Source organism: Maylandia zebra, linkage group LG3, assembly GCF_041146795.1.
Source record: "Maylandia zebra isolate NMK-2024a linkage group LG3, Mzebra_GT3a, whole genome shotgun sequence".
NCBI lineage: Eukaryota > Metazoa > Chordata > Actinopteri > Cichliformes > Cichlidae > Maylandia > Maylandia zebra.
This window is the reverse complement of record NC_135169.1, coordinates 47767215-47781166: the sequence shown is the minus strand read 5'-3', so window position 1 is coordinate 47781166 and position 13952 is coordinate 47767215. Positions and strand designations below refer to the sequence as shown.

Below are 13952 nucleotides of genomic sequence, written 5' to 3'. Positions count from 1 at the left end.
TCACTTCTTCTGATTGATGATGAGCAGTGATCAAAAAAAGCATGTCTTTTGCCCTCCATAGTGAATCAATCTGCGCACATCTAATGCAAACTAAATGTCTGTTTAAAGTGTGTTTTGATTTTCAGCATCAATCTTTAATACAGCTGGTACAGTTATGCAATATTTCTCATCATTATTATATAAGGCCTAATCTCAGCTTTGTGAAGCAAAAATCCAGAAATGATGAATGCTATGACTTTGGTTCAAATCATCAAACAACGTTATATTAGGTAAGATGAAATCTAAAGCCTATTTGACATTTTTAATAACCTTGATCATGTCTCTCATTTGTTCTGTATCAATACAGGACAGTAAGATTAAACAGTAAAAAGCCTGCTTGAAACATGGACTTAAACGATAGAAGAAAGCAACGTCTCCACCCCCAGAAACGGTCAGAACATGCATTGCACTTGTTCATTTTTTGCTTTAATGGCTTTGCTTAACACTTTTTTTATGAAGATTGGAGGTCAGATGAATACAATTGAGGAACTAATGAACATCCGCTAAGTGTCGTTTAAAAGGGATGTTGGCTGCACAAATTGCAATCAAATATTCAGATTTAACCTTTGATCATGAATTAAACACCTTTCTGGAAAATTTGCAGACACTGAGGGAGAAAAGTGTGGTGTGCAGAGGTTAAACAGCTGGTGTGTGACATATGCAGCTCAGTGTATACATTGCAGTCAATAACATCAATAACATCCAGTGTTCATAGCAGTGTCAAAACACATTGTCTCAAAACAGAATAACAATGACAATTCAAGAATCATCAGAACTTGAACTGTTTGCCCTTTAAAACATCTGAGTGCCAAACAATGGGAATGTCAGCAGAGTGGTGAAGAGAAACTCTGCACATTCGACAACACTTTCACCTTGAAGTGTTAGTGTGAATGAGAGTGTGGACACATTTTGCTGTTGTAATTTTGACCAACAAACACATTTCCAATAGAATCAGCAGGATTTTTTTTCTTCCTTTTGTTTTGTTAAATTATTCTTGTTTAAACCCAAAGAAAAGGGATAGCAGAAAAGTGTTACCTTCAGCCCCGGGGTCAGGTCGTCGGGGTCAAAGGTGGTCAGAGGTGAAGGTCCAGGACGTGAGCCATAGGACAGGACAAAGGGTGGGACACGTATTGGTGGCGGTCACAAAAAAGCACAAAGATATGGCAGCAGGGAGAGGAAGGAGAAGCAGGAGGCATAACCAAAAGTCAAAAAAGAAAAAGTAAAATGTGACAAAGAAGGGGCAGCAACAGGGGAGAATGATGCAAAAGATTAAAAGCCAAAGAGGAGGATTTGGGGGGAAATGGTGGGATATGGCACAGAGGGAAGGTAAAAAGCAGAGGAGGAAACTGTGAGAGAAAGCAGTAGTTTTGGGGCAAAGAGGGCTGAGTCAGTTCCTCTAAAAACAGAACCAAAATAAAAAAGGAATGAACCCATACCTTGGTCGTTTAACGTCAGGTGCGCCAGACCTTGAAAGGGAAAAAACAGAAAAAAAGAACAGAAAGAGGAAGAAAAGAAGGTCATAAAAGGCACGGGAAGAAAAAAAGCATTGTCACAACGTTGGACTGCAGTTTGTGACAGACATCCTGGGGCAGACTTGGATGTCAGAGTTCAAATCAAAGGTAAAAAACGAGAAAGAGAGAGAAAGATAGAGAGAAAGAGCGAATAGTAACGGAAAACGAGCAAACACTTCTTGAGTGAGGTGTGTGGGGGGGTGGGGGGGTTAGAAAAAAAAGCATTTTTATTTGGCGCAACTCCCGAAGGCTATTGCTCTCACAAATGCTTTTTTTTCCTTTGGAGTACTTATGGAACACACAGAGAACTGTTTGGCAGAAAAGGCTTGAACCTGGTATCTCATATCCAACTGTACTCAAACCAGACACACACTCACACACACACACACACACAAAGAGCTTTGCAAGGTTCACACAGAGGAGGTCAAAGATAAAATCTGGAAACATGCTACAGGATCAAACGTTCTCTGCACCCTAATGTGGGTAGATATTATCAGAACACCATTCCAAGCAGTTATTAAGCTGGCTGTAGGCTACCAAGCAAACGTCTAGCCAAACACCCATTTCAATAGATTCAACAGAGACAATGAGCTCCTGTTGGTGCTAGTAGCTAATATAAATCTTACATTATGCAACTTTCAAAAAGCCATAGTCACAGAGATCAGTTCAAGATACTCTATTATTATTCAACGCCATGAACACACACACAGAAAACTGTTGAGAATGCAATCCCAGAAAGAGTACTCCCCCACATAAAGACAACAACATGCTTCCAGCTGTCTTTAAAATAAGCAACAACCTGAACAGTGTCCACCTGTCAAAGGTTGTTGCCTAAACTAAATGAAGTTACAAACACGGAAAAGCAGTTTTACAATTCATGGTTTTCACAACTGGATGAACATATTTAGTGAACTTCAAACTTTTCCATACGTAGACTCTACTTCCACAGCAGGATGTACTCCAACTCCATAATCTTGGACTACAGCTAATGTCAGTAGTTCTTCTTCTACTTCTCTAACCAGAACCTCCAGCAGGCAGTTCATGTGTACACTAACCTTACCGAGGCTGCATAGAAGACCAAGAAATATCGCTGCCAGCTAAAGTCAAAGACTCTGTGGATGGAGTTGGTGTTTATGAACAGCACAAGAGTGTCATTCAGGAAGCAGTTGCTTGCATTTTGTAGTTATTGACTCGAACCTCGCAGGCGATATAAAGACTATAGAGGAGAAATATAAATGTATATGGACACAGTATAACGTATATGCATTATATTATTAGTAATTGTACAGTGGTGGACAGATGGTGACCAACTGAAACATTTTAACATCCCCACTCTTTTTAGCTACTATATTGTTCCTGTTTGGGGAAAGCTATCGTACTGGTGGTTATAAGGGAAAAAGCGTGACAAAAAAGGAAAAACAGGAAAAGAGCTGTTGTAAGCTTCCTATCAGCTGACAGTGGTCATCAGCTGCACACATAGAGCAGCAGGTTTTTCAATAGAATTCTTGGAAGTAAACCATGTCAGTCAGATAAATAAAACTGAAAAGACTGAAGCGCTATGGCCTCAAGCAGAGTTTATTCCCACATACACTAAACAGCTACAGCAAATTGGATTTAACCCCAGGCTGCACGGAATACAAACAGCACTATGTCTGTTGAACTAGAAGACCCAGAAGGTCGAATCATTTCATCTCAACCTGTCTTTTCTTGATCAATACCACTTCAAGCACAAGACTTTTGGTGTTATCAGCAAACAGATTAATATAAATAACCATTGATGATCGAGGGAACACAGAGCAACAGCCTTTAACTGTTAAACATTACTTCTGTGTTTAATATAAGCATCTGGCAAACAAACAAAAGTTCAAGTCCCAGTTAGCCGCAGTGATCTAATCTCTGTATATTTTATATATTTTATTATTATTATTATTATTATTATTATTATTTTATTTTATTACTATTTAATTTGTAAAAATGTGTATACACACACACACACACACACACACACACACACACACACACACACGTAGGAAAATATTTAGTATACACATCCAGAAATGCATATACTATTATATATTGTACATATATTTATTAGTTTCAGGTTGGCCATTCTTGTATTTTGCTCGTTTGTGTTGTTGTGTTTGCACATCTCTGTTGCTTGTGGGGCTCGCACACAAGAATTTCACTCGCATGTGCTGTGCCAGTGTGCCTGCACATGTGATGTGACAATAAAAAGTGATTTGATTTTGGATTCTATGACATGCTGGTATTCTGCACATTCTCTTGAATGATTTCCTAAAAGTGTCTCTTATTGCAGATCATATTCAGAATACATTTAAATAGAAATCATTCAGTCTCAGTACAATTTTTCACCTAACCTCCCAAATAAATAATGTGCTAAAACACAGATTTAGAACTCTAGCCGTACCAAATAAGAGCAACAACCTTTAAAGCAGAACTAATCTCAGCCGAGACAGCTTGCACGTACAGCAAATGTTGTCTGTGTAACAATTTTAAGCACAAAGAGTGACTAATTGAAGTGTTTGACAGCTAAAGTTTTCTAAACGTTTGGTTTCTGCTTTTTCTTGAAGACAAACTGGACAAAAATAAAAGTGTTTATAGTCAAAAGTGGCAAGCTGTTAGTCTATGCACAAACACATCTACACTACCAACCAGCAGGCAGACAAATCAGAAGGCAAAGCCTACAGAAGCTCAAATGACTCTTCACTACAAGCTGTTTCTATTGTCCTCTTTCTTAATAACATCTGTGATTCAGGGGAAGAAGAAATATACAGGCAGAGTGTTTTATTTATCTGGCTTCAGTCCGTTTCCTGCCGGCCTTTTGCAGGGAGTTCAATCATTCTCACTCTGCCTCCTTCTGTTTTTGTTCCCTTGCTCATAATCCATTAAGGAGATAAGGCGAAGGCTCCTGCAATGAAACAGAATGGTGCTGTCGCTGCATACCAAATCATTCAAATACATCCCCCCACCTCCCACCCCGACCTCATCCAGCTTAGCCGAGCAAAAAGCAGTGGTACAATTTTATGGAAAAGGAACACAAAAGAAGGCAAAGAAGAGGTAAAACAGACAGAAAAAGACAAAAAAAATGAAAACAAGGTGTCATTGGCATCCTCACAGCCTGTGCGAATGAAAGATTAAGAGACAGGTGTGCAGATAACAAAATGTAGCCAAAAGATAATCAAAAGGACACAGTGATTCCAAAGTATTGTATTAAAAAGTAAAACAGAAAAACGTAAAAGATTTCTTCCAAATTGAAGGACACAAAAGCCACATACACACATCATGTTAAATCAGCACAAGTCTTCAATGTCAGACTCCCAACATGCCAGATCCCGACTGGGGTTTTAATGACTTTCACTAGCAAGTTGTTGAAAGAGAGGCAGCAGCATGGCAGAAAAAATAAATTACTGATCACTTTAAGATAACCAGAAACAACAGACACAAGAAAAACGCTCCATCTCACATTAATATTGAAGCACAAAACAAATTTACCACAGCCAAAAGCAGCATTGCTCCACACACACTATGAACGTGACAACATCTCAGTCCAAACTACGAGTTTTTATCCTTGAGCATTTGATTACATCCTTAGTTTTGGTGAGTACAGATGGGAGTGCCTAACGGAACGGGCGCAGTTTGGAGAATGGCTGAGATTGGGTGGTTTTGATTGAATGGCAGATGGAGCAGGGTAATAATTCTGTCATTAGAAGGAGTCACGTTTGCATCTTCTCCCAAATGCTCTTGTTCCCGTTTGTTGTTTTTTTGACCTCTTCTCATTCCCCTTCTCCATGCGGAGCCCTGCATGAGCCAGCTGCTGTCACCTCCTGCTCTCTTCTACCTCGTGATTTTTTTGCTCTTATCAGGACCAAACTAAAACAGCCAAAATGTAGAACAGAGACCAAGACTGATTTGCTGCAGCAAGACAATTTATTGGTTATGGCGGAAGGTAGGCTAAAAGAGCTATGCTAGCCAGTGGCAGAGGGGCAAGGATGCGGCTGGAGGTGGAACTGGAAGGAGGAAAAGCAGGGTTATACAGGGTTAGCAGAATCTCAGGGCTGCTAAGGGCTGCAACAAGACTAACTGACAATAGTTGCAGAGTGTAAGATCTGGCACTGTGGGAGAGTGAAGGCCAGAAAATAAGCTGCAGCAGTTGAAGGTGACTGGATGATGCAGAGTCTGACCAACACTACACTACTCTATACTACAATACACTACACCACACAATTTGGACAAAGATCATGTTAAAAACAAATAAAGACTTTAATGGAACTTTAATGCAATTGAACCATGTGAACAAATAACCCCAAATAAAATGTAAACAGAATGTAATCTCCTAATCAGCTGTGTGACACTCGGTAATGTAAACAATAAAAACAGAAAGCAATGTTTTCCAAATCTCACAAACTTGTGGTTTAGTCATAACAAAAAAATGTGAAAAAATATCAAGTGTTTAAATTGAGAGAGTTCACAGTTTCAGGCAATATATTAGGTGATTTTGAATTTGACAGCAGCAACATGTCTCAAAAAAGTTTGGACTGGGCAAAAAGTTGCTGGAAAAGTAAGCTGGAGAACATTGTGCCACTATTAAGGTGAACTAGCAACTAGACAGTAACATGACTAAGTTTAAAAAGAGATTAAAAAACAGCATCTACAAAATCTTGACGATTTCAGAATAATTTTCCTGAATGTAAAAATATGAAAAAGAGGAAATATATGAAAATAATGAAGAAATGGTAGTATTGTCTTTGGGCCAAAGGTAATTTAAAATGGACTGAGGCAAGGTGGAAAACTGTTCAGTTATCTAAAAAGGATTAAATTTGAAATTCGTTTTGGAAAATATGGATGCTCAGGAAGAGAGAGGTCACCCAGCTTGTTATCAGCACTCAGTTCTGAATCCTGATGGTATGGCGGTGCATCAGTGCCTATGGAATTGGCAGCTTGCACATGTGCAAAGCAGCAGTGCAGTGGAGCACCGGGAAAGGACACGCATATTTCAGCAAGACAATTCTAAATTCACACACTGCAGCTATTAAAACAACATGACTTCATAGCCTGCCTGCAGTCCAGACCTTTCTTGAGCAACTGAAAACATTCGAACCGTCATCAGTCATCAATCATCAATCATTTCAGGGCACCAGCATTAACACATTAGCCACATTTGGAGGGTAGATAGAAAAATTTGTGTCATCCTCATTGTTTTTTTCTACCAATTTCCTTCCCTCACGCCATTCCTTGTTCATTAGATGGAGATCCATACTCTCATTAGATAGAAGTGTTCACTTTCCAGCCACCTCTGTGGTGTTTGAATTGCATGCTAAACAGCATCCTCCACTGAGGACTGTCACTCACGTACGGCCACCACAGTTTATGTGCTTCCTGGAAGCACACGCCGTACTCACACAACCCCTTTTCTTTACCTGCTGATCCCAAGGTAGTAGTAAACAGCAGTTAAGTATTCTTTATATTTTCAAGGACACTGCCTGTGATAACATTAGTGACTTCAGTAAGCATTACCGAAAACCAAACAGCCAAAGTGTATAAACGTATTGAAATATAAAATGAAAACAATAAATTATTTTATATGCATCTTATTGCTTAGTGCACCCTTGGCACACGATATAAAAGTGCACACTATCCAAAACATTTGACACGTCCACAAATCAATGGCTTTTACTAGACCTGGGCTAAGATAAAGTTTCACAGTATGATTATTACTTTATATCTCTGAAAAGTGCAGGCATGGCTCTGGAGTACTCAGAAACAAACTAGGGCAATTTGTAAAAACATCTGCTGAAAGATGTTGGAAAATGGTTCTGATTGAACGTGAACAATATTCTTCCCAGTAGTCAGATGTATAATGCAGTATCTTAGAGCAGCTAAAGTAATATTAAACTGTGGCTGATTTAAAGTGTTTTAATAATTAATCATGGATATCTATTCTATGAGAGAAAGATGGCGATAGTAAGAGCTAAGGGGCGAAGAACACCTCTACAGTCCTGCTTTGATTTCTTTCAATGCCCTATTTCAAATAGGAAGAAACATATGTTAAAGGTATGTTCTTTAACATTAGGTTGCTTTGAGACCACATCAGACAAATTTGGCTCGATGTGGAAAAAGAGATGGCAAGGCATGCTGAGAGGGATCCTTGTGTATTTCCCTAATGTTTGCAATAGAGCTGCCACGATTAGTCGACTAGTCACGATTACGTTGACTATCAAAATCGTTGACGACAAATGTAATAGTCGAAGCGTCGTTTAAAGCCTTGTAAGATCCTGAAAGACGCAGGAATAAGTAGTAGGATTTAGGAGTGTAATAGCGGACTGAAGCAGAAGATGGCAGCAATGCATGTACAAGGATGCCAGCTGTCGTTAAACCCCGAAGAAGAAGAAGTAACTCCAGTATCGTAGCTGTGTCCAAATTCAGGCCGCATCCTTCGGAGGCTGCATTTGTAGGTCGATTACGTTACAGCGACGTGACGAAGGCTTTCCAAATTCGAAGACGCCTCCAAATGCGGTCGTCCTTCATTTCCCCAGCATGGCCCAACCTATCCCAGGATTCATAGCACAGCCCAGCCAATACCAGTTTCCAACAATGACGGCAGCTACTTAGTTGTAATCTTACTCTTTCTGGGTCACAAAATAAACTGTGTAAACTTCAAATATCTGCTTGGTTTATCACATCACATATTTGCAAAAGTGCTCCGATGTTTTCGGAGACATCTGTTACCCACCAGCTCGATAGCTAGCCGGGGGGTTCAATGGTCACTTGAGCCGGCGAGAACTGCGGACTCCCGGCAAATCGTTTTCAAACCCCACGCGGACTTTCACTACTCAGGTTAAACATGATATATAAGTCAGTTAAATAACTTAAAACTATTATTGTTTGGCTTTTTTTAGTGTTTTATTTGTTCCTGAGTAAATCGGTTTGGCTGAGATTAAAGTTATTTTTTGCACAGGCTGAATAAACGTCAAACAGAAAACTAATTAAACGGAAGTGTGAGATTCTGTTATACTGTATTTTAGATGGCAAGGAGCAGACGGCTGAGTTTATTAAACTCCACTGAGACAATCTGCAAATTTTATTAAAAGTTTAATAAACTATCATCTTGTCTTTATTTTTAGTTAGCACATATCTTTAACACTTAAAGCTGTAAGCTAATGATAGTTATATAAGTGCAGACGCATGCTGGTGCAATAAGCTGTACATTTTACGTCCAAAGGATGCATGATCTGATTAGTCGACTAATCGCAAAAATAATCGGTGACTAGTCGACTATCAAAATAATAATTTGTGGCAGCCCTAGTTTGCAATGACCCTTAATCAAATAGCTGCATGAACACCTGAAAAGCTTTGATTCATTAAAATCTGGTCAATAGGTTCAACTTCTGTTAGTACGTAAATTAAGCTAGTGTACCTTCAAAGGTCAAAGGTCTTTTCTGGACCAGCAACATCACCCAACGATTCTAAACAGATGTTTTCAAGATTGTATTTGTAAGTAGCATAGGATGGTGTTTTTGTCTAATCAGAGCAACTGTATAAATTTAAGAACTGTTGAGAAGGCTGGGTAGAAATCATGAGCATGGAGTATTTTACATTCCTGAGTTTGATAAGCTGTCAAAGCAGTCAAGCAAACATAATCAAATCATTTCCTTTGGTAAGCCCTCATGATACAATTACTAGCATTCAAAACAAAACATACAAAACAAGTGAAAAACAGAGGGGGAAATAAGGCTCTAACTTGGCTTTGGGATTTGTCGAGGTAATTTATTACATACTGTAGACTTCACACCTCAGTACCACTTTTGACATTGACTCCGGGGGTGGCCAAACCTTTTTTTTGTTCATCTATTAAAGATGAAACTACCTGTTTATATGACCAAATACTGACTGGAAAGAGAAGAAGAGACCGTGGGAGCTCTTGGCTGCTCCTGCTCTTCGAGCAGCTAGATAGTGTAGTGGTAAGACTACACACCTTTGGTGCAGGAGTCACGAGTTTCAATTCAATTCAATTTTATTCATATAGCGCCAAATCACAACAAAAGTCGCCTCAAGGCGCTTCATAGGTACAGAGAAAAACCCAACAATCATATGACCTCCTATGAGCAAGCACTTTGGCGACAGTGGGAAGGAAAAACTCCCTTTTAACAGGAAGAAACCTCTGGCAGAACCAGGCTCAGGGAGGCCAACAGGCCATCTGCTGCGACCGGTTGGGGTGAGAGAAGGAAGACAGGATAAAGACATGCTGTGGAAGAGAGACAGAGATTAATAACAGATATGAATCAATGCAGAGAGGTCTATTAGTCTCATAGTGAGTGAGAAAGGTGAGTGGAAAGGAAAAACTCAATGAGTTTGATTGCCACCCGGTGTTCGGTATGGATTCTAGTGAACCCCCCCATGTTAAAACCAAGCCCTGGTGCGGTTATGTCTGCAGCTTGGACACAAGTAGTTCACTATATGTTGTACGCTATTGTGTATGTGACAAATAAAGGTGGTCTGTTGTTGTTATCTTTACTGCACTACTATCTGGCTGTGGCTGTGACTCACTTAATGATTATATGATACAGTAGACATGGCATTAAATTGAACTTTTCATGCAGTTAAAGTGCTTTGATGTGTAGACATCTCATAAATTTCATATATTTTAATTTTATCAACAAAAACTCTTTACAGCATTTTACAGATTTCTTCTGTGTGTCTCTGCAGACATCTGATTGTAGAAATACCACAGGAAACTGTTGACCCCAGGCAAAGAAGTTAACTAAGCGAGTGAAGCATCAAATCTTTATGGTCACTTTCCACTTTCCACAGCAGCATCTGCTATCAGCAGCGATGCACAAAGTCATTTGGAAGTCTGTTGAATAACTTGATTTACTATAAAAGTTACAATAAGGCAGTGGCACGATAAGTAATGAAGACTGCAAATGCCAAGGTTGCAGATACACAATATACACAAGACCACCATGACAGGTAAAGTAAAACAATATGATTTGATTGCAGTGCTATTGCTTTGGGTTGTGAACACGCACTGCCAAATAACCAACATTTATAGGTGTCAACTTTTCATAACTAAAAACCTATCAGTGCAATACGTGTATTTTTATTCAGCATAGGCCTACACATATTACAAATACATTGAGCGTTGTTTATTGTCTTAATAACAGTTTACTCTGGGTGTGGGAAGATAATGAAGGATCACAATGGAAAATATTTCATCTCAAGATATCATGCTCCCCAAGATCTCCTAATCAGCTCCGTGACACGGTAAATCATTTTGACTCCCACTTCTTGTTCATTAAAACACAACTATGTCATAGAATATATCAGAGCATCTTGGAGATCGGTGAGGGGTAACGATCTTACAGTCACTGATCTGCCTTAATTAAACAGTTCATAAATAAATTGGAGCTCCGTATGTCAAGCTGGAGAACTTTATAACTAATTTCATGTTATAGCCATCAAAACTAGCATACAGAAGGGATGTTGGTGATTTCTTCACTTATGCCTAATTATACAGTGCAAGGTCAGAGGCGCTTCAGTATTTCAGCAGCTCTTATATGAAATCCCACTGCCTTTATTTGAAAGAAGTAGCTGTACCATCACCAATATAACGCCTTACAGCAAACATACTATCCTTATGTCCTAGATAAGGTCTCCTGAGGTCAAAACTCAACACCAGCCCCCCCATGGATATCTCAAAACTTCTATATACCCTTCCTCTTTCACTCTGCAGATGTTCCTTACACCATTTCTCCAGTCCATCCATCCTCTTTTTAAACAGCCAGCATCATAGAATGACTTATTCATAGAATGAATAAGTGTCCTCTGATTGCCACTTATGGACTCTACACATTAGAGAAGCTGAAAGTGGAGAGTGGACCACAAAATGCATGCTGTCCTGAACATTTCTTTTCCTCACAGGATTTTGGAAGCTATAATTACAACATCAGATGTGACAGGGAAACAAGCAGCCAAGAAGTATTGAAAGGAAGGCAGGAAGCCAGTCCTTAAGTGGAAGATTATAGCCATGGAACCACAGCACCTTTCTTAAAAGCCCAAAACCCAACCCTAACACACACATGAAGATTACCAAAAGCTAATAGCACAACAATTAGAATCCTCTAAAAGTAAAAGACACCTTCATCATCAGACAACAATATAAAAGAATATACAATTATTATCAGTCAGTAATAGATAGTATAAGTATAATCTATAAAAAAAAGTATATGAAGTTGTTTCTCATAGAGATTGTTAATATCAGTCCCATTTCTACTGCAAAGTAATCCAACATTAGTGACACACAGTAAAAACAAGACGAAAATCTCCTGGACCTCTGAGCTATAGAAGCTCAAGTCAGAAGCAAAGTGATCTACAGGGACGTTAGCGCAAAATAACACCTTGCCTTGAGCATTTGTTGATGTTTAATGTTTCATTTTGACAATGTTCTCCCTTCAGGCTCTGTTTAGAAGCTCAATCCTGTTTCTCTTCACTAACAGCCCCTCACTGTGTTGTGTAGATTTGTGTTAGAGAAATGGAAAAAAAACTGTTATAATGAGTTTTGCCTGAATATGTAGCTGCCCGTGAGTTTTTGTCAGAGCGACTTCCTGTCTTGTGTCAGGGGGTGGGTCTCAGCAGGTAACTACAACAACAACCCATAATGGAAAATTAATGTCTTCCAACTGAGACAACACACTAACTTCACTCACTGGGTCGGGTAAACACTATTAGACCACCAAATCTGTAGTGCTCCTGGAAGTTTGCGCGAGCGTAATTACCGCAAAATTCATGGAAATTTTTGTAACAAATGTATTCATTATTCATGCGCCTATTTTGTAAGGCTGGAATCCTCTTTGTGGGAAACGATAAGCAGCTTGATTTAACTGAGATTGGAAAGTCCCAAATGGTCTATCCTCCCTACTCACTACAGGATAGTGATGTGTTTCTTTGTCTCACAATGGTAAATGAAAAGGTACTTAAACAGTCTTTTTAGCAAGTTGAATTATTCAAAGAGTGTTAAATAGTTTATTCTAATAATTAGTCTAAATCTCAGAGTCTCTATGCCTTATAACAGTTTACAGTAGATTGTTGGTAAATTATTTTTTAAAAATGTGCCTTTACACTGGCAACTGTCCTAAAATTGAAGATTTCAACACATCCTTAAAAACACCTTGAACAAAAACTTTTTGTTAGCTCAATACACAGGAAATATCAAATATTAGAAAGAAGAAATCTGAAAAATACCATAAAACATGTGCAAGAAAAAGAATTTTTTTTATTTTTTTTCCCACATTGTGATTCCAGTTAGGGCTGTTCGATGTAACGGTATATATCGGATGACGATATAAAAACGTCTATCGTTTCATTTTACGCTATCGTTTGTTTCGTGGTGTTGCAAAATAAACTGTTTACGGCAATATTTTTTCATCGTTTTGATGGTCACTGTAGTGGCTATATTAATTTCTTAAAGTTCTCTCTTTCTCTTATATTTAATATAACCACACTACGGACAGACAAGCGCCTGTTTTTATGCGTTGTGGTTAGCAACAACGACGGTAACACCACCGCGTGTCCGCTTGTTTATGTTCCACATAAACCTTTCACAATAAAGCTCAAGAGCCTGTTGAGACTTTTCAAGATAAACTGAATCACGTGAAAGAGCAGATTATTTATGGATGAGAAGTAAAAGAGAGCCGCCAGGTGCTAAAAAATAAACCTTAGACTCAAATGTTAGAACAGGCTTTTCCCCGCAGCACGCCGTGTAATAAATACTCACAAAGAAAACGGCGGCCGTTACAACTTATGTTTAAAAATGTATAGTTTCATGCATCGGTTAAAACACTCGACTCCAGGTACATGACGCGCAGCTGGAAACACTTCCCACAAGACGAGCTGCCCGAGAGTCACAGAATTTACAGAAAATGTTACATTTTTGTGATTTATATCGTTATCGGACGATAGATGTCTTATATCGGGATATGAGATTTTGGTCATATTGCACAGCCCTAATTCCAGTGTTATATCTTAAAATGCCTAAATGAAGGTAACAACAAATCCAAAGTTGCCTTTTCATTGAGATACAACAGTATCTTGTTTAGTTTCAGCAGCTGAGCAAAAAGCCCTGCTGCTTGCTTTCATGTTGCCAAAGTCTAATTAGGCAAACTGAACAAATAACAGTGAGACAGAAGTCCTCTGGATATTCAAACAAAAGAGCTCCTGAGTTTGAGCAACCAGAAGGAGCTGAAGGGAGGGAGAGAGAAGAGAGTGAGCTGATCACAAGAAAATTAAATGGCACTGAACCTTGTAAACAAATATTTCAACAATGTTAAACACAATGTAGGAGATGTCTGGTGCCGCTGTGGTGTGAAATAGCCTTGTTCTGTTTGG

The 13952-nt window shown here is 39.0% G+C and overlaps 1 protein-coding gene across 9 annotated transcripts in view; it reads right to left on the bottom strand.

The window, feature by feature from the left end:
* nrxn2b (neurexin 2b) overlaps positions 1-13952 on the bottom strand; it is a 719424-nt gene that overhangs the window by 536175 nt on the left and 169297 nt on the right. For 7 of the 9 annotated variants that reach the window (XM_004567086.2, XM_004567090.2, XM_004567089.2 and 4 more), the window contains exon 4: positions 1476-1505. The exons of the other annotated variants lie outside the window; for them this stretch is intronic. In XM_004567086.2, the coding sequence (XP_004567143.1) occupies positions 1476-1505 (30 nt within the window). The remainder of the gene's footprint in view (positions 1-1475; positions 1506-13952) is intronic. 9 annotated transcript variants of the gene reach the window in all.